The sequence below is a fragment of the Pan paniscus genome, chromosome 3 (genome assembly GCF_029289425.2).
Source record: "Pan paniscus chromosome 3, NHGRI_mPanPan1-v2.0_pri, whole genome shotgun sequence".
Taxonomy (NCBI): Eukaryota; Metazoa; Chordata; class Mammalia; order Primates; family Hominidae; genus Pan; species Pan paniscus.
Window position 1 is genome coordinate 101,260,387 of NC_073252.2, and position 21,758 is coordinate 101,282,144.

The 21,758-nt window shown below is 36.7% G+C and overlaps 1 protein-coding gene across 6 annotated transcripts in view; it reads right to left on the reverse strand.

Annotated features, from left to right (window-relative positions):
- Positions 1-21,487, reverse strand: part of CENPE (centromere protein E) — a 94,018-nt gene extending 72,531 nt beyond the window's left edge. For 3 of the 6 annotated variants that reach the window (XM_008955348.4, XM_008955346.4, XM_024928658.4), the window contains exons 1-13: positions 19,970-21,485; positions 18,467-18,558; positions 17,874-17,963; positions 17,631-17,749; positions 16,825-16,944; positions 16,314-16,395; positions 16,085-16,152; positions 15,936-16,001; positions 7,513-7,564; positions 4,905-4,992; positions 4,465-4,594; positions 3,042-3,161; positions 2,016-2,174 (exon numbers count right to left, since the gene is read on the reverse strand). In XM_008955348.4, coding sequence (XP_008953596.4) covers positions 2,016-2,174; positions 3,042-3,161; positions 4,465-4,594; positions 4,905-4,992; positions 7,513-7,564; positions 15,936-16,001; positions 16,085-16,152; positions 16,314-16,395; positions 16,825-16,944; positions 17,631-17,749; positions 17,874-17,963; positions 18,467-18,558; positions 19,970-20,025 — 1,242 coding nt within the window. In that variant the 5' untranslated portion in view covers positions 20,026-21,485. Of the gene's footprint in view, positions 1-2,015; positions 2,175-3,041; positions 3,162-4,464; positions 4,595-4,904; positions 4,993-7,512; positions 7,565-15,935; positions 16,002-16,084; positions 16,153-16,313; positions 16,396-16,824; positions 16,945-17,630; positions 17,750-17,873; positions 17,964-18,466; positions 18,559-19,969 lie in introns of all 6 variants that reach the window. The other 3 variants (XM_055111680.2, XM_063603852.1, XM_003829965.5) reach the window with 2 other exon arrangements.
- Between the last annotated feature and the right edge of the window lie 271 nt (positions 21,488-21,758).

Consider the following 21,758-nt stretch of genomic DNA (forward strand, 5'->3'; position numbering starts at 1 on the left):
ATATTCCCTTCCCCCTTGTCAGCTTTCTTTTTCATTACCTGCAAAGGCTAGCCTATTTCAAACCCCTAGTATCTCTGCAAACTTATGACTCTACCATCACCTGCCATCTCAGCAGAAGAATTAAACCTATTTCACAAAGAAAGTATAAACCTAAACTCCTAAGAGTACTACCTGCACAGAAGCCTATCCTTTCCTCCATGTTTGCTCCAATTCAAGAGGTATTTCTCCTATGTTAGTCCAATTCTTTCTACTATATTCAAGATTCCATCCATCTAGGCCACCTCAACACACTATAAGGTGGCTTTCACCCCCATCACTTAACTCAAATTACTTTTGCAAATGAGCTCTGTGTTTCTAAATGCAAATAATTTTTGTCCATCTTTATCTTATTTAACTTCTCAGCAGAATATGACACTGCTGACCACTACCTCCCTGAAATATTCTCTCCCCTTAGCTACCATATTCACTAGGTTTTATTCTTAACTGTAGAGCTAAACCTGGGTTGCTTTACGGATTCTTCTTTCTCTGCCTTACCCAATTGGAGTTTTGCCTTCTGTCACTTTGCCTTCTGTTGCCTTCTCTCAACATGCAACCAGAACAAACTTTAATTTGGATCTGTAGTAATTAATGCCCAAATTGATATTTATATCTCAAATCTTCTACTCATATTCACACATTTGCATTTTCAACAGCCTGACATCTCAAACAAAAGAAATCCCAAATAAAACACCCACCATTTCCACTGCTCTTTATTCAGTGTGCCTTAACTCAACCAATATTGTTACCAGCTACCCATGGAGCCAAGGAATTGCTTGCAAGTCATTCCGGACACCTCCTTCTCCCTTTCTCTGCCCTCAACATCCAAACAATCACAAAGTCCTGCTAAGTTTACCTTCCAAACATTTCTCCAATTTATCCAATTCACTCCAACTCCAGAGCCATAATCTTTGCAGGCCCAAGCAATCTGATGTGCACAGCAGCTATATCTTTCTCAACTATAATTCTGATGTCACACACAAGGCTGTTCTTTGTTGTTAGCAAAACATCACATTCAAATCCCTCAAGGAGGTTTAAAACGCCCCTGCTACTAGAACATCTTAAGTGCAAGGAATGCATAATGTTTCTTCACAACTCCAAGATTTTGTACATGTAGGTCTCTTTTGAAACATTCTTCTCTAGGTCTTTCATTGGGCTACTTCCTGCTCACCACTCAACCAATAGTTCTTGATTGTCTCCTATATACCTCTGTACATAATGCTTATTCACATTAACAATGTACATTAGTTGAGAATATGCTGTGTGCAAAGTGCTGTGTTGAGCTAATTCTACCTATTATCTCATTTAATTCTCACACAACACTTATGAGGTGAGTATCAAGCTATTCCACACTGCTACTTTCACAGGAAAAAGCAGCAAAGTGAATTCAAGAAATTGTCCAAGGCCAAGAGTCAGGAAATGACAGATTCAAATCCAGGCAGTCTAGCTCCAGAGGTCATTCTCTTATGCATGACACCCTCACACCCCAAAAAGTCTATTGAATAAATAAATTCCTACTCAATTAAAAACAAACAAAAAATTTACACAAACAAAGTAAGAATTTTGTTCACTGTTGTTTTTCTTTCACCAGAGTCTACATTGACACAATTATGTTGTTTTATATTCTACACCAATTTTCCTGAGATTAATATTTCTGTTTAAGTAGAAAATAATATTTCCACATATTCTAGAAACCTATGGCTTCCAATCACCCAGTTTCTCTAGAATTTATTAAGCAGAATATTGCAAATAAATTATTTAAATACATTCCAAACTTGTTGAATTAGAATCTCTACAAATAGGAATCAGAAATTGGCATTTTTAATGAATCTCTTAGGTACTATGAAAACACAAAATCTTCTGGGTTTCTGGAATATACTGTATCAAAGGATAGAAAGTGCATACTATATAATAAACATATAGAAATACCAATTCTATTCTCTGTACATCAAGTTTAAGCTGTCATCTTTTAATTTTACCTTTAATTCCTGTTGCAACGTGAGGGAAGAAGAGGTCACCAGCATCCGTGTTAAGTTTTCAATTTTCTCATTCTGTACTTTCTGAAGCAAATCTTTTTCTTCCAAAAGTTGGGTCAATTGGTCTTTTTCCATTGCCTGAGCCCGCGTCTCTAAAGAAACCTATAGAATGCAATATTGGATTATGTTAATAATAAATGTGGCTAAGTTTTAAAACCTTAAAGTAGCATAAAAGAATAAAATATTAAATTTGTATATGAAATATAAGAATTTTAATTTCACTGAAATAAAATATACTCTAACTGCAGAACACCAAAATGCAGTTACCATAATCAATAATTTCTCAGACTTACAATAAAATACACATTTCTTCTCATGTAACTATTCTATATACCATGTATAAGACACCAATGCTGTTAATATAACTCTATTAATTGCCTAAGAAGATATGAATAGTCAGAAGTCACAAAACAAAGACTTGAATTCTGATAGTAAAGATAGAGATGTTCTCATAAGATTACCATCTGATATTTTAGCTCATTTTAAAAAAGATCCTTAATGCGTGATTTTTTACAAAATATGGGACCATGATGGTTAAAACAAACTAAAATGATAAGTAATTATGCTATATTATTAGACTGCTATCTAAGGATTAGAAGAGGAATTCAGGATAACATGAAAACACAGAAGGTGGTTCTAAGTAACTCTGTAGTTTCTCTTTTTAACCGAATTCATATGTATTTGTGAAAAATTTTAAGAAATGTCTCTACTTGGCCCATTTGATAATCTCAGATTTTGCCCTTTGAAAATAAAAAACAAAATCTAAAATAATTTCAAGAACCAAATCTTACAATTTATAGTAAATTAAACTAAAATTTTTATGAGTGGATTTCTTCTTCTTTAAAAGTGACTAAAAACCTAAGTTGTAGCAACTCAGATATTCAGGAATGAAGAGTCTCTGGGCATTTGGGCAGGTCTCCATTCTAAATTGGTTCTTTCTATTTAATGAAATAAATGATTCATACATACCTCCTCTAATTGTTTTTTAAGATCCATTATTTCTTTTCTATACCTTTTCAGGAGAGCTTCATCAGTTGATACCTCATTAACATAAGGAGTATTCTTCATATATTTAGCAGTACTGGCAAACTGGAAAAAAAATACAAAAGTGCTAAGTGTTCAACACTTAAAAAAATTCGAATTTAATTAATAATATTTAGCTTTCTTATATTCAAGATAAAAAAATCAATACTCTTTCTAGTTGGCTTAATACTTTTGAACAAAGGGAACATTCTATGTCCTTATAACAATGCTCTGTAACTTATCCTGGGTGATAGTCTTCAAGAGAATAAAAAAGATATATCGAGAGAACTTAAAAACATCAGCTTATTGGAATCTCATTTATCCCTCAAGGTCCAGTGCTAACGCCTCCTCTACTCTGAAGTTTTGCTTCTAGCCAAAAATATCTCTCCTTCCTTTAAACTCTATACTAGTTATTAACCACTTAACTACTAATCAAAGGCAATTATGTTGCAAGACAAGTGTTATGTGCCTTGTCACAGAATTCATTAATTCTGTTAAGCCAGGGACTCTAGTTTCTCTTTGCACCTCTGACAGTACCTTGATCTGGTGCTCAACAGCTATTTAAAGCAATGTTTCTCAGAGTATAAGTACCATAAGTAACTTTAGGTGGGTACACCAAGGTGACCATTAGATAACATTGAATCCTTCATTGAGAAAGCTACCCTACTGATATTTCTCATTTTTCCTTTCTTTTTTTTTTTTTTTGTTTTTTGTTTTGAGACATAGTTTTGCTCTTGTTGCCTAGGCTGGAGTGCAATGGCGCAATCTCGGCTCACCGCAACCTCTGCCTCCTGGTTCAAGTGATTCTCCTGCCTCAGCCTCCCCAGTAGCTGGGATTACAGGCATGTGCTACCACATCTGGCTAATTTTGTATTTTTAGTAGAGACAGGGTTTCTCCATGTTGGTCAGGCTGGTTCCTTTCCTTTTTAAAATCGAAAATGTAGGCCTTAGGCTCAGAGCAAATGAAGGCAACAGTTAACTACCAGGAATTTCAGAATTATTTTGTTATACAGACAGACACACAATTTTTTTTGTTACCTTCTATTTGTGGCAAGTAATAATAGTTTCCCATTGATAGGACTAATATTAAAGTTTCCTTTTACAATAAATTAAGTACAAAAAGTGAGTTATTTTAAAAATATCAAGTCAATTTCAGTAAAATAGTGTTGGATGTGGCAAAAATTATGAAGGTAAGATACAAATAATCGAAGTCTGGCAAAATTAAATTAAGAAATGCTATTTAGTAGACAACATATCGATTATAACAGGCGAGTTAATTAAAAAAAACTATGCTTAATTTTAGTAGGTAATGTTTTCTTCTTCAAGTTGATCTTCCCCTATATTAAGTTGAGATAAAAATCAAACTCACCTGGAGAGCGGTAAGGGTTTCATCAAAAGATACTGGAGTAATTGTGCAGATAATACGTGTCTTTGCATTTCCTCCCAAGGAATTCTGGAGAATTCGTGTTAACTTGCTATCTCGATAATTTATGAAACCACTTAGCAAGGAATAAGTTTACGGGAGAAAAAGATTGAGAACGTTTATATAATAAAGTAGTTGGTTTTTAATGCAGAACTCTTAAATCAGCCAGAGTTTCAAAAATTAGTTTACAGGTTATGAGGCAGATTAAAACTACTAACTAAAAAATATTTAAAACAGAAAGTAAATTCAGTAGATTATAATCATATGTATAAGTTTTTGAATATATGGAAGAAATCAGTACATTTGAGTGTCATCGAAATGTTGCAATGTTCAACCAATGAAAAATATAAGAATCAGTAGGTAAGTGCACAACGGGATAAACTTACCCAACTTGTCCATCACTAAGTTTCTTGATCACTTGTCCCAAAATAAATAAGCTTCGATTTATATTACAGCCTTCCTTGAGCCGCACACCTGAATTTATTAAACAAATATGAAAACTAAACTTGAGTCCTTTTCTAGATGATAAACTTATTTATCACTAAGTTAATGAGAGAAATTAGAGGGCAGATGCTAAAGTCTATGCTCTGGTTTAGACATGAGCCCATCTTTAATATCAGTGGTAGAAAGAGCTCTCTCCCTATTGGTCCCACTTCAAGTGAATCAGAAACGTTATTACCTGAGAAAAATAGTAAAAAGAAAAAAATGAAGAGGGAGGGAAGAATGTAGGGAAAAAAAACCTGTTTCCTGAAAGAGCTTCTCTAGCTCTTCAGTTCAAATCAATTTTTTTCCAACATCTAAATATAGGCAACTATGAACTTACAACCAAATTAGCCTCTAATTTCTTATTTTTAAATTGTTAATATGCTCACATGGTTCAAAAAGTTTAAAAAAAAAGTACACTTTGAAAAAGCTCCCTTCCACTTTCATCCCCATTCAACCAGTTCCTATACCTCTACCAGGAAACCACTGTTATTAGTTTTTTTCTTTAGAGATTTTTAAAAATACAAGTTCATATGTATTTATTTCCTTCCTTCTTCACTGATATCAATAGTAACAGTCCATACATACTATTTTGCACTTTGCTTTTTCTCACTTGGCAACATATCTTGGAAAAATTTCCATATCGGTAAACACTGATCTTTTTCATTCTTTTTTAAAGTATAAAATTCCATTTTACGGCTGCATCAGACTTCATTCACCCACCCCATCCCCTGTTGAAAGACTGTAGGTTTTCAATCTACTGCCTATACAAAAAAAATTGCAAAAATAATTTTGAACAGATGTTATTTCACAGGTGCATTAATTAGCTATTGCTTTAACATTACTACCTAACCAACCAGCTAAAACAAGCATTTATTTTTTGTTCACAGGTCTGAGGATGGACTGGTTTGGTGGATGTAGGCTAGGCTCAGTTGAGTGGCTCTACAATAGGTTGCAGAATGAGCTCAAGTCTGTTGAACAAACTTCTAATCTTCCTTGGATCAGCAGCTCTTCTAATGGCAAGAGTGCAGGTGCAAGCTAAACCATTTAAGCATTATGAACTATTCATTTATATCCTTTGCCCAGTTTTTTGTTGGTTTCTTTTAAGCTTTTAAGGCATCTGGACTTTGTATCAGTTACAAAAGGGTTTTCCCACTGTAAGTTGACTTCCAATAATTTTTAGTTTTTTTATATTGAAACTTTTGAGCTACTTATAATGCATTCCTTGGTGTATGATATATGGATCCGACTTAATTTTTTTCCCAAATGGCTATCAATTAATGAATAATCTATCTTTTCTTTACAAATTTGAAGGACCATCTTTATTGTATTCTAACTTCTGTATGTATTTGGGACTCTTGATGGATTTTCTATTCTATTTCACTGGGCTGACAATTCACACAGTTTTAATTACTATGGCATTATAATATGTTTTACTATCTTATAGTAAGATAGTAAAATCTTAAATTCCACTTTCTGCTTTTTGGAATTTTCCTGGCTACTCTTGTCTGTTTTTATGTTTCCATACAAATTTTAAAATCATTTTACCTAATTTAAACATGAAAATGTACTCTTGATAGTTTTATTAGGATTGTGTTAAATCTAGAAATTAACACAGAGGCCTGATATCCTTGTGATTTTGAATCTTTTCCACTTAAGTATGCTTCTCCATTTTTTCAAGTATTTGTTTGTGTCCTTCAAGTCTGATTTACAAGTTTTCTTAGGCCGGGTGTGGTGGCTCACACTTGTAATCCCAGAACTTTGGGAGGCTGAGGTGGGCGGGTCACTTGAGGCCAAGAGTTAGAGACCAGCCCGACCCACATGGCGAAACTCTGTCTCTACTAAAAATACAAAAATTAGCTGGGCTTGATGGTGCATGTCTGTAATCCCAGCTACTTGGGAGGCTGAGGCATGAGAATTGCTTGAGCCCAGGAGGTGGAGGTTGCATTGAGCTGAGATCGTGCCACTGCACTCCAGCCTGGGAGAAAGAGTGAGAGTCTGCCTTAGGAAAAAAAAAAAAAAAAAAGTTTTCTTTGTATCAGTCTTGTACAAATCTTTGTTGAGTTTCTTCCTAGGTATCACATCTTTTAGGTTATTATAAATGGAGTCTTTTTGTCTACTAAATATTTTAACTTGTTTTTATTAATATTTTAACTTTTAAAAATTAATATCTGCATATTAATTTTGTACCACATTATCTTTCTTAATTTCCTTATTTTGAAAGTTTAAATGGTTTTTATGGAATTCTCATGGGCTTTCCTGCTGTACAATCCCATCAATTGTATAATTTTCATTTTTTAATTGATGCTATTGTAGACTAAAATAAAAATTAAGCAGATACAGATGCTGATTTCTATGTTAAACTTTTATCAGAAAATCACAATTAATGATTCATTATTATTAATAATGAATATAATTACTTTATCAATTTCTAAAAATGCCTGGTAGTACTTTTCAAACCTGTAAAATAGGAAGACATTAAGACTAACATATTTCATGAGTTTTAATTACCTGCAGCGCCTGTTTGAGCAGCTCTTTCACTGCCTGCAAGATCAACCAAATTCTGTAAGATAGATAAAAATAAATCTTTAGGGCAGATAATTTGAAATAATAAAATTCAAACTACTGAAAGAACATTTTTAATACATGGTATATCTGAATATTTGATCTATCCATGTCTCCCATGCTACTGTTTAGGCATTCCCTTTTTTCTCTGAGTCAAACTGTTCTCTATCTGTTCCTTTCTTTATATCTTCCATAATGCCACCAGTATAGGTTCTGTTTCCTATACAAGGTCCAAAAACTTACTATGGCAAATATAATTCTTTATAAGCTGGCACTTGCACTGCTCCAACTTTGTATCTATCCATCCCTTATTCTTACCTCTGGCTGAACTACTCACTATTCCCCAAACACCCCATGTACTTCTACACCTCCAAGCACCAGCTTTTTGCTATTTCCTTTATTCAGTTAGTTCTAATGTTCTATTCTGTCCTTATTCTTTATTCAAGAACCAGGCACAAAGATTATCTCCTCAGCATAGCTTTGCCTACTTTATCCTTCCTCCCCGCCAGATTTCAGATGAACTGCTCCTTGAACTGCATAACCACAACCCTTTATAAACATGACTTATAGATACAACTTACATTTATAGCACTTATTTTGTTGGGCTAGTCATGCATGCTAGCTGTACTATGCTGTAGCAATACCATGACTTTACTGTGGCATCTTTAAGAGCTGGACCTCTCTTTCATTTCACAAATATTATTGAAAAGAAGTGGCTGCTTATTATGCTCCAGGAAGTGCATCAGGTGCTAGGGCTACAAATAAATAAGGTCTCTGCTCTCATGGAGCTTACATTCTACATAGAGGAGGAGGCTGGTGAGAAGAGATAAACAGACAAATAAGAAACATGTTGTGATAAGTGTAACAGAGATTATTTAAATAGAGCGGGAAAAGGGGCCAGTAGCTTTAGGTTCATAGGACTGGATAGCAGTGGAAGGCTTGTCATTAAGCTGCGATCTGAATCACCGTAGAAGAGGAAGCTGGTCCCAAAAAGATCAAGGGAAACAGTAGTATAGACAAAAAGAATAGCCAAAACACTTAGTCACAAAGCAGAATGTGCTCAGTGTGTTCAAAAAATAGAAAAGGCAGTGTGGCACAGTTGGTGAAGTGAAGACAGGAAAAGACAGAATAAGAGAAGTAGACAGGGGCCAGATAATGCAGGACTTTTTAAGTGAGATCTAAAACTCTGAAATGTTTAAATTCAATGAGAAGCCATTGCAGAGCTTTATGCAAGGGAGTAATAGAACCCTGCCTTGCTAGATTGGGGAAGTTCTCCTGGATAATATCCTGCAGAGTGTTTTCCAACTTTGTTCCATTCTCCCTGTCACTTTCAGGCACACCAATCAGACGTAGATTTGGTCTTTTCACATAGTCCCATATTTCTTGGAGGTTTGTTCATTACGTTTTATCAAATTCAGGAAATACAGAGAATGCCACAAAGATACTTCTCAAGAAGAGCAACTCCAAGACACATAACTGTCAGATTCACCAAAGTTGAAATGAAGGAAAAAATGTTAAGGGCAGCCAGAGAAAGGTCGGGCTACCCACAAAGGGAAGCCCATCAGACTAACAGCGGATCTCTCAGCAGAAACTCTACAAGCCAGAAGACAGTGGGGGCCAATATTCAACATTCTTAAAGAAAAGAATTTTCAACCCAGAATTTCATATCCAGCCAAACTAAGCTTCATAAGTGAAGGAGAAATAAAATCCTTTACAGACAAGCAAATGCTGAGAGACTTTGTCACCACCAGGCCTGCCCTACAAGAGCTCCTGAAGGAAGCACTAAACATGGAAAGGAACAACCGGTAACAGCCACTGCAAAAACATGCCAAATTGTAAAGACCATTGAGGCTAGGAAGAAACTGCATCAACTAACAAGCAAAATAATCAGCTAACATCATAATGACAGGATCAAATTCACACATAACAATATTAACTTTAAATGTAAATGGGCTAAATGTTCCAATTAAAACACACAGACTGGCAAATTGGATAGTCAAGACCCATCAGTGTGCTGTATTCAGGAAACCCATCTCATGTGCAGAGACACACATAGGCTCAAAATAAAGGGATGGAGGAAGATCTACCAAGCAAATGGAAAACAAAAAAAGGCAGGGGTTGCAATCCTAGTCTCTCATAAAACAGACTTTAAACCAACAAAGATCAAAAGAGACAAAGACCATTACATAATGGTAAAGGGATCAATTCAACAAGAAGAGCTAACTATCCTAAATATATATGCACCCAATACAGGAGCACCCAGATTCATAAAGCAAGTCCTTAGAGACCTACAAAGAGACTCAGACTCCCACACATTAATAATGGGAGACTTTAACATCCCACTGTCAACGTTAGACAGATCAACGAGACAGAAAGTTAACAAAGATATCCAGGAATTGAACTCAGCTCTGCACCAAGTGGACCTAATAGACATCTATAGAACTCTCCACCCCAAATCAACAGAATATACATTCTTCTCAGCGCCACATCACACTTATTCCAAAATTGACCACATAGTTGGAAGTAAAGCACTCCTCAGCAAATGTAAAAGAACAGAAATGATAACAAACTGTCTCTCAGACCACAGTGCAATCAAACTAGAACTCAGGATTAAGAAACTCACTCAAAACCGCTCAACTGCATGGAAACTGAACAACCTGCTCCTGAATGACTACTGGGTACATAACAAAATGAAGGCAGAAATAAAGATGTTCTTTGAAACCAACGAGAACAAACACACAACATACCAGAATCTCTGGGACACATTTAAAGCAGTGTGTAGAGGGAAACTTATAGCACTAAATGCCCACAAGAGAAAGCAGGAAAGATCTAAAATTGACACCCTAACATCACAATTAAAAGAACTAGAAAAGCAACATCAAACACATTCAAAAGCTAGTTGACGGCAAGCAATAACTAAGATCAGAGCAGAACTGAAGGAGACAGAGACACAAAAAACCCTTCAAAAAATCAATGAATCCAGGAGCTGGTTTTTTGAAAAGATCAACAAAATTGATAGACCGCTAGCAAGACTAATAAAGAAGAAAAGAGAGAAGAATCAAATAGACCCAATAAAAAATGATAAAGGGGATATCATCACCGATCCCACAGAAATACAAACTACCATCAGAGAATACTATCAACACCTCTATGCAAATAAACTAGAAAATCTAGAAGAAATGGATAAATTGCTGGACACATACACCCTCCCAAGACTAAATCAGGAAGAAGTTGAATCTCTGAATAGACCAAAACAGACTCTGAAATTGAGGCAATAATTAACAGCCTACCAACCAAAAAAAGCCCAGGACCAGATGGATTCACAGCCGAATTCTACCAGAGGTACAAGGAGGAGCTGGTACCATTCCTTCTGAAACTATTCTAATCAATAGAAAACAAGGGAATCCTCCCTAACTCATTTTATGAGGCCAGCATCATCCTGAAACCAAAGCCTGGTAGAGACACAACAACAAAAGAGAATTTCAGACCAATACCCCTGATGAACATTGATGCAAAAATCCTCAATAAAATACTGGCAAACCGAATCCAGCAGCATATCAAAAAGCTTATCCACCATGATCAAGTGGGCTTCATCTCTGGGATGCAAGGCTGGTTTAACATACAAAAATCAATAAACGTAATCCAGCCTATAAACAGAACCAAAGACAAAAACCACATGATTATCTCAATAGATGCAGAAAAGGCCTTTAACAAAATTCAACAACACTTCATGCTAAAAACTCTCAATAAATTAAGTATTGATGGGACATATTTCAAAGTAATAAGAGCTATCTATGACAAACCCACAGCCAATATCATACTGAATGGGCAAAAACTCGAAGCATTCCCTTTAAAAACTGGCACAAGACAAGGATGCCCTCTCTCACCACTCCTATTCAACATGGTGTTGGAAGTTCTGGCCAGAGCAATCAGGCAGGAGAAGGAAATAAAGGGTATTCAATTAGGAAAAGAGGAAGTCAAATTGTCCCTGTTTGCAGATGACATGATTGTGTATCTAGAAAACCCCATCGTCTCAGCCCAAAATCTCCTTAGGCTGATAAGCAACTTCAGCAAAGTCTCAGGATACAAAATCAATGTGCAAAAATCACAAGCATTCTTATACACCAACAACAGACAAACAGAGAGCCAAATCATGAGTGAACTCCCATTCACAATTGCTTCAAAGAGAATAAAATACCTAGGAATCCAACTTATAAGGGATGTGAAGGACCTCTTCATGGAGAACTACAAACCACTGCTCAACGAAATAAAAGAGGATACAAACAAATGGAAGAACATTCCATGCTCATGGGTAGGAAGAATCAATATCGTGAAAATGGCCATACTGCCCAAGGTAATTTATAGATTCATTGCCATCCCCATCAAGCTACCAATGACTTTTCTTCACAGAACTGGAAAAAACTACTTTAAAGTTCATATGGAACCAAAAAAGAGCCCACATCGCCAAGTCAATCCTAAGCCAAAAGAACAAAGCTGGAGGCATCATGCTACCTGACTTCAAACTATACTACAAGGCTACAGTAACCAAAACAGCATGGTACTGGTACCAAAACAGAGATATAGACCAATGGAAAGGAACAGAGCCCTCAGAAATAATGCCACATATCTACAACTATCTGATCTTTGACAAACCTGACAAAAACAAGAAATGGAGAAAGGATTGCCTATTTAATAAATGGTACTGGGAAAACTGGCTAGCCATATGTAGAAAGCTGAAACTGGATCCCTTCCTTACACCTTATACAAAAATTAATTCAAGATGGATTAAAGACTTAAATGTGAAACCTAAAACCATAAAAACCCTAGAAGAAAACCTAGGCGATACCATTCAGGACATAGAGGACATAGGCATGGGCAAGGACTTCATGTCTAAAACACCAAAAGCAATGACAACAAAAGCCAAAATTGACAAATGGGATCTAAGTAAACTAAAGAGCTTCTGCACAGCAAAAGAAACTACCATCAGAGTGAACAGGCAACCTATAGAAAGGGAGAAAATTTTTGCAATCTACTCATCTGACAAAGGGCTAATATCCAGAATATATAAAGAACTCAAACAAATTTAGAAAAAAACAAACAAACAACCACATCAACAAGTGGGCGAAGGATATGAACAGACACTTCTCAAAAGAAGACATTTATGCAGCCAAAAGACACATGAAAAAATGCTCATCATCACTGGCCATCAGAGAAATGCAAATCAAAACCACAATGAGATACCATCTCACACCAGTTAGAATGGCAATCGTTAAAAAGTCAGGGAACAACAGGTGCTGGAGAGGATGTGGAGAAATAGGAATGCTTTTACACTGTTGGTGGGACTGTAAACTACTTCAACCATTGTGGAAGACAGTGTGGCGATTCCTCAGGGATCTAGAACTAGAAATACCATTTGACCCAGCCATCCCATTACTGGGTATATACCCAAAGGATTATAAAATCATGCTGCTATAAAGACACATGCACACGTATATTTATTGTGGCACTATTCACAATAGCAAAGACTTGGAACCAACCCAAATGTCCAACAATGATAGACTGGATTAAGAAAATGTGGCATATATACACCATGAAATTCTATGCAGCCATAAAAAATGATGAGTTCATGTCCTTTGTAGGGACATGGATGAAGCTGTAAACCATCATTCTCAGCAAACTATCGCAAGGACAAAAAACCAAACACCGCATGTTCTCACTCATAGGTTGGAACTGAACAATGAGAACACGTGGACACAGGAAGGGGAACATCACATACCGGGGCCTGTTGTGGGGTGGGGGGAGGGGGGAATAGCATTAGGAGATATACCTAATGTAAATGACGAGTTAATGGGTGCAGTATACCAACATGGCACATGTATACATATGTAACAAACCTGCATGTTGTACACATGTACCCTAAAACTTAAAGTATAATAAAAATATAAATAAAAATAATAAAAACGTAAAACTGGAAAAAAAAGAGAACCTTGCATAAAGCTCAGCAATGGCTCCCACAATGGATCCACTATGACTACTGGGTGGAGGATGGATTGGGAAGGGGCAAGAGCAGCTGCAGGCAGTCCCATCAGGCAGCTGGGGCAGGAATCTGGGTGAGAGATAATACCAGCTTGGGTTAGGGAGGTGGCAGAGGAGACTGCTTGTAAGAGAAGCAGTGAAGGGATGTCTTGTTTATTGTTTTTTTAATCTCAGAGCCCAACACCATGCTCAGAAGACAATAACGACTTAGTAAATATTGTGAGTGATTTGAAAGAAAGTCAAAGCTTTACGTTATTTCTCTCTGTGGAGATTTTTGAGACTAGGCAGGTAAATATGTATTACCAGTTAAGGAGGCTAATTTTTCTTGCACAGTGTCCACTACAGATGACACAGATACATAATAAAAGGGCAAAGTGGTAATGAAGGCAGCATGAGTGAAGGTTAAAGACGAGAACAAGCATTCATATTCAAAGATACTCAGAGGCCCAATCTATGAGGGAGGAGTTCATGTGGAGTAGAAGGAAATAAAGTTAGATTGGTTAAGAGTGGCCAAATCTTGCCCCAGGAAGTGATATACAAAAGCAATGGTTAGTATATTAGAAATCCTTATGATGACTTCAAGAAACAAAGACAAGAGTCATGGAGACAAGGTTCCAGGAGACTGACATAGTAATTCAAGAGAGATGAGAAAGTAAATGAGTGTAGCACCCATGGAAATGTTTAAAGGTAGGATCAGTAAGAAATGGGACAAGTGGACAAAGAGAAAGGCAGAAAAAGATGAGTCAAAATTGACTTAGGTTTCCAGCTTAGGCAGCTAGGATAATGCTGGTTTTACTGGAAATAAGGAATATTCACTATGGTAGGAAGAAAATAGTTTTGTTTTAGACATATTAAAGTTTGAGATAATGATGGGACACAATTATAACCATCTTTAGGAAGACATGAATTAGAATTCAGAGACTATAGGTAAAATATTTGGCAGTCATCAACATGGAAATGATGACAGAACATTTGAGAGCAAGAACTTGAGTAAGAAACGTCACAGAATACCTCCAAGTTTTTTTTTTTTTAATTATTTTTTTAGGAGGGTAGGGAAAAAGAAGCCAGGGTAGAAAACAGAGGAGTACAGCTAAGAGAAACTGGATATTATCATCCCACCAAGGCCAGGAGATAATCAGAAAAGAGCCACCTCTAAAGAGACAGAGATGACTCTTTAGAGACTTCTTTCCAAGAAGATTCTTAGAGTAAGTGGGTAGGCTGGAGGGTTGGAACAGATGGAACACGAATGACAGAGCATCACGTAACATGAGGAAAATCATCAAGTAGATCACTGAATATGCCAAGAGTATTAAAGCTAAATTATTAAAAGTTAAAATTATACGAAATATCACAGTCTTGGATGAGAAAACTAAAGAGGTTAGGGTTTGGTTTTTTATTGTTAAATTAAAACAAGATTAAAGTCTACTAAAATAAGTTATACAATTTTATAGCAAAATAGCTAAGGTGAAATTAGGATTGAATATTAAGTAATTAATAATCTAATTTTATAAAATCTGAAAATGAATAAACATATTATAGATTGCTTTTTTCCCTGAAGTTTTCTAATCAAATAATCTTAAATCATATCCCACATCAAGCTAAAGAATTTAGGCCCTAAAAATGCAGAATAAAGCAATATGGTAAAGGATAGAAAAGGAGCAAGAAAGAAACAGCAATAATTTAGTGTGGCAAGAAGGAAGTGAAGGTTTACTAATGTGGAATATAGGAATGTTTGCATAATGCATATATTCGCTTATTCAGCAAATCTATATTAGACATAAAATAGGTATAATGTGTTGGGGCTACCAGGATGAATGCAGTATCACTCCTCAATGGATTTACAGTCTAAAATACTATGTTTACAATACAAAATATATTTTATTATTGTACTTAAGTAAAACCTAAAGCAATGTGATTACTTTTTAACCATCCAACCTAGATTTTTGTTGATCACATAAGTCTAAATTACATTGGCTGAGATTTTACAAAAAGACCCTCAAATTCTAAGATGATCTAAAGTGTTAAATGTGTATAGAAAAAAATTCTACTTCATTAGTGGTTAGAAAACACATCAATTCCTATAACCCTATAGCCCTGACATTTAAATTTTAGGAGATGGCAACCATGACATAACAGGAAGAAAGATCCTCTGAATTTTTCCTACGACATTTTAGCTAGGAATTTGATGATACTGACAAGACTAAGCAGACAATTTGTAGATTTCCTCCCACATTTAGTTTAGTTAACAGTTCTTATTAAACCAAACATCCAGCAACTAAATTAAATTTTGTTTTGGCCCATACAGTACATTATTATGGTTCATTAATACTCACCAAATGGGATACCTTAACAGATCCTTCACAATTAGAAGGTTCACCCTTCTCTCTACTTTCCAAAATCTAGATAGAAAAGGCAAGCTGTAGAAAAATTAGTGCATTCTTACTTGGAAAGATCTAATAGATAGATAGAGAGAATTACCTACCATCCTAAAGATGGTATGAGAACGACTGCTTCTTTGATTCATTTTTGTTTCTCCATAATGCCTGCTCTCTGTAAAAATGAGTTATATTTCAGCTGCATATATATTAAAATCCATAGAAACACAATAATTTTTATTTTAACTTAAAAAAGTATGATTTGAGGTCCAAACGTGCTTGATTGAAAAGATAGTTTTTACAAGTGTTCTAAAGAAATACAGCATAAAGTCTTACTTTCACCCTTTGTAATCCATTTCAAAGCCATTTCTGATGTATATACAACTTCTTCTGTGAGATCAGCAACATACACATTCCTCTGAAACAAGTTTAATTATGGAAAGATTAGAGAACTAGAAGTCACAAGTTTGCTTTTCAAAAGAAGGTGCAAACTATTATAGAATTCATTTGTGAAAGTTAAAAGTGGCAAATGGAACCATAATTCTGTAGGAATGTAACAAGTAATTCTATGAATACCCACAATTTATTTCATATACCAAAGCACAACAAATTCTAACCTGATACTTCCAACTTGCTATTTTTACACTTAAACCAAAATATTAGAGCTGTCAGTATTTTAAAACTATTCATATTATTTAAAAGATGAATATAAATACTTCAAAAAAACCCTCACATACTATAGAAATAGGAGACACTTTAAAAACTATAGAAATTAAAGGTAAACATTCAAGAACAATAATCTCAATAAGTCAGTCAATTTTAAAGCTCCCTTAAGTCTGCTACTCACATTGACATCTTCTCGAATAATTAAAGGTTTCATTTTTTGAGTGCCACAGAGTAAATCTGTAATGGTTTCATTGTATATTTCCATGTAAGATACACGTAAGAGAAATTCCCTATCAGGAAACTAGAAGAAAAAAAATTATATAAAAACACCAGGAAGCATCCAATTGTGAAAACCTAATGCTAAATGCTCATGTGCTTAAAGAGGTAAAATGTCTGTAAAACAAACTAAGAAACCCCTTGGTTCTACTGTTGACAAAATAATAAACACAAAAATATAAAAGCATCATTACAGAAATAATGAAAAGTGAAGTACCATAAAGCTGGGAGAACACCAACTCTAGGCTCAAACTCTAGGCTCAAAATAAAACCCTCTCAAAAGATGTTCTTATTTTAATAAAAATGCTAATTTAAAACCAACTAACTCGGTTGCCTATTCTGGCTTTCTGCTTCCCTTCTTTTTTTACCTACATCTACTTTCTACTGTTCCTTTATAATCACTGATAGTTAAATGGTTAGGTGGAGCTAACCATTCTGATAACATTTTCTTGTTCCTTAATGCCTACTTTTTGTTGAGAGTATTATTGTTGCAGAATTCAAGAGAAAGAATAAAAGAACTTTAAGCTTTATAAAGTAAGTTGTGGAGATAAAAGTGAATCTATGCTATGCCTTTCTTCTTTCCCCATGGATAATCAAACAATAACTGTAAATCTACTTCCTTTCATCTTTACAAGAGAAATACAGTAAGACTGGTACCCAGTTTTTACTAGTTTTACCTGTACGTACTAGAAATCCAGTTAAGTTACTTACCTTCTTAATTTTTTGGAAAATGTCATGAATTGCCCTGGGTATAACTCCCAAATGATCTTCTGAACCCATCATGGTATATGTTTTTCCTGAAGCAGTCTGTCCATAGGCAAATATAGTACCTGCAAAAAACAAAACACACATACACAAAGATTAAAAACAAACCTATAATGGGTAAAACTATGCATGCTTGTTGCACAGATGCCCAAGACTAAAATGTTTCTGCAGCATTGAGTGAATACAAACCATTGTAGCCTTGTATGGCAGAATCGATGATTGGTGCTGCTATTTCTTCATACACATTTTTGGTAGTTTCATTACCATGAAAGACACGATCTAAACAACAACAACAACAACAACACAGAAGTTAAACCAAATGAGTCCACTGTGTTTTCATTCCAAATTAGTAATTATTCCCAAAAGTAAAACTGTCAGAATGTAGGATGATCAACTATTTAAGACACAGTATTTTTTTCAACTTTTTGGTTCTCTGAAAATACCCTTCCCTAAGGTAAAATGAGTTCATTTTCACACACAAAAAATACACTACAAGTCAACTTTTCTATGTTCTTTCAAGAGGCAGTAAGGTATAGTGTTTGCATATGGGGGTCTGGAATCTACCTAGATGCAAATTAGATAACTGTGATTATAACTGTTTTAAATGCCAATTGGTTACCTTACTTAAATACATGATGGATAAACAATTTTGTTTCCAGTGAAGCAGTTTATAGAAGGCTTAGTCTAATCTTTAGTGACAAATCTAATATTATTGATAAGCCTTTTGTACTTTTAATAGCAAAAGGATAACAAGGTAACTTTTGATGCTATTATAAGCTTACCAAAATTGAAGGATTTACTTCCATCAACTTGATAAATGACATTATTGTCAGTTTTCCAGTAAACTTGGGCAGTTTCTCCAAGTGATTCTTCTCTAAAAGAATAAAAATACCACATTTTAACCAGTCATAAAAGTCATGTCATAGGAGGGATAATTGAAAAGGTTTCACCTTCTAAAGAATATTTTGAAAGATAGTAATATAAGAGAATGACAGAAAGTCCATCTTTGAGGATTCAACTCTTAAATGGAGCTTCAGTGACCTTCTGCCGCCTCAAAAGTGTTTTCTTGTGAAGGCTTTCATTCTCACCCTCTCCCCCAGTACTGGTAAACGAAGGGATGGATTCAAAATGCAACTCTGATTATGTCTGTCTTGCTTAAAATTCTTAAAACCTTTTGGAAACTTATGAAATCCTCAGCAGGGCACGAGTCCTAGATCATCTCATTTCTCTCTTCCATTTTCCTCTGAATTCCTAGATACATCCTAAGGTCTACCTGAAGGTCTTCCCCAAATGACAGATGTAACCTCTCTGTGCCTGGAATACTCTGACTTCCCTTTCCATTAAGTAACATAGGGATTATTTCACTCATGAAAAGCGTCAAGACTTTCCTGACACCAGTTCACCCCACGGGAAGCTTTCATCTCTGATGGGCTAATAACACCTCTAGCAAGCATTCTCTACCTGCCCATCATAACACTTGTCAAAAGGTATCCTAATGGTTTCTTTATGTAGCCGTTTAAGGCATTAGATAATGAGCTCCTCAAAAATAGGAAATTCCTGATCTTGATATTTGCATTTATTAAACCCGTGTTCAATAAAAATTTCTCACACACACAAAGTGTTAGCATTTCGGGTCGAGGGCCAGAAGCTATGAAGCAAACCGATTTCATTTATTCCTCTTCCTGCTTTTTCTCCATAGCACTTATTACCTACATATCACCACTTAACATCCTACATTTTCAACTTTACTTTCTGTCTCGTCCCATTAGAATGGAAGAGCCACTGGGCAATGACGGGAGTGTCTGTGTTGTACAAAGGCACTAAAAAAAAATTGATAAATATTTGTAGAATGGTCTTGAGTGACGATTGAATGTAATGTGACAAGACAGACTAGTCCTTGTCTTCAGGGGGTCTGGAGACAGCAGTTACGTGTAAAATGACTAACTGTGATGAGGGCCAGGAAGGCACGGTCCCATACGACTTCTCTAGGCGGGGAATGGGGCAGGGAGGAGCAGATGCCGCAAGGCAGAGCAGCACAGAAGGGAAGGTCTGTGTGTCAGCGAGACTGAGTTAAATTTAAGTGAATCTCGCAGCTGGAAAGTATCTTCTAGATCTCCGATCCTCCCCTGTCACTTTACAGACCCTGAAACGATGGCCAGCAGCCGAGTTACTAGACAGCAGAGCCGGGAAGCAGCGGCTCCTGGAAACATCGTAGGCCTCGCCCCTCCGGCTCAGGGCGGCGCCGCAGGCCCAGCGGGCACCGGGCCGTGGTGTGGCCCCCCTACCTGCTGTTCAGCGGCCGCACTCGCACGCAGACGGCCACGGCTCCTTCCTCCGCCATCCTATCAGGCTGAACTGGTCCCAGGAAAATGGCCAGGACCCTCCGCGGCCGGCACTTCAGGGCTCACAGGCCGCCCCGCCTTTAAATTTAAAATTTCCCAAACGCCGCATCTGATTGAGCCGTGGCCTCGTGACGTCATGGGCCATTCCACGTGCGGAGCAGCGCGGGGGACGCAAGGCGGGCGGCGTGACCACTGCTAAACAGGAGAGGGGATTTAAAGGGCCCAGCAGAGAGTCGGAGGAGAGGGCCGAAGGGAGGGGCTCCCAGGAGTGGGCAGAGAGTGGTGGTCCTGGAATACCAGAATACTATTATCTGCCAAAAGCTAGCGAACGTCATCCTTCACCCCATCCTTAAAAAGTTTGGAACCTGTAGAAGAAACTAGGTAGAGATACATATTTTTCACTACCCAAACAGAATTGCCGTCTTTTAAAGAAACTGCACCAACAGTTTAAAGTAAACTTTAAACAGCAAGAGTTGAAACTCACTGTCCAGTCCAGAAACGTGACAAGCCTGTTGTGCGCCTTAGAAAATCTGAGTTTAGGCTTTTCTCCTGTTTCTCTCTTTCTGTAACTCGTTTCCATTAGCTGTGGCTTCCTCAGAGGTTGAATTAGGGAAAATAAATACCGAGGACTGAAAAACTCATTGAGTAATGGGTTGATACTTTTTTTTTATTCTTTTTTTTTGGAAACAGAGTCTCGCTCTGTCACCCCAGGCTGGAGTGCAGTGGTGCTTATCTCTGCTCATTGCAACCTCCACCTCCTGCATTCAAGTGATTCTCCTGCCTCAGCCTCCCCAGTAGCTGGGCTTACAGGTGCCCGCCACCACCCCCAGGTAATTTTTGTATTTTTAGTAGAGACGGGGCTTCGCCATGTTGGCAAGGCTGGTCTCAAAGTCCTGACCTCAGGTGATCCACTTGCTTCGGTCTCCAAAAGTGCTGGGATTAAAGGCGTGAGCCACCGCTCCTGGCCTGGTTTGTTACTTTTATTAACTAAGAGGGAAAGCTATTCTAAATACAGTGATTTTTCCCCAAAAATAATGCTTGTTTTCCCTTTCTTCTCTCTCTCTCTTTTTTTTTTTTTTTTTAATAAACATGAGTTCTTGCTTTGTCACCTAGGCTGGAGTGCAGTAGGCTGAACACAGCTCACTGCAGGCTCAACTCCTGGCCTCAGCCCAAGTGGGGTTCCCACCTTAACCTCCTGAGTAGCTTGGATTACAGGCACATCACAAGCCCGATAATTTTAAAATTTTTTTGTAGAGACGGGGTGGTGGGGGGATTAGGGTAGGGAGTGGGGTCTCACAATGTTGCCTAGGCAGGTCTTGAACTCCTAGGCTCAAGCAATCCTCCTTGCCTTGGCCTCCCAAAGTGCTGGGATTACAAGCATGAGCCATCGTGCCTGGCCTAGCTTTTTATGTGTACTTTAGAAAGCTATCCAAGATGTTTCATTTAGTAAGAGAAATTCAAGGTGCACAGTTATGTACACAGAATATGTCTGGATATACATACATAATTTCTGGAAAGATACACAGAATATGCCTAATTTCCTTGCAGAGTGAGGACTGAGTTAGATGGTAGACTGAGTTAGATGAAAGTAGTTTCTTTCAATTTAAAGAAACTAGTTTATAGATAAGAACAGTAAAGAAAAATGAGTCTATTCATTCAAGATTTTTTTGGTTAACCAGCTGTGAGGTAGTATAAATAACTCTTTTTTATTGCTAGACTGTAAAGATACTTG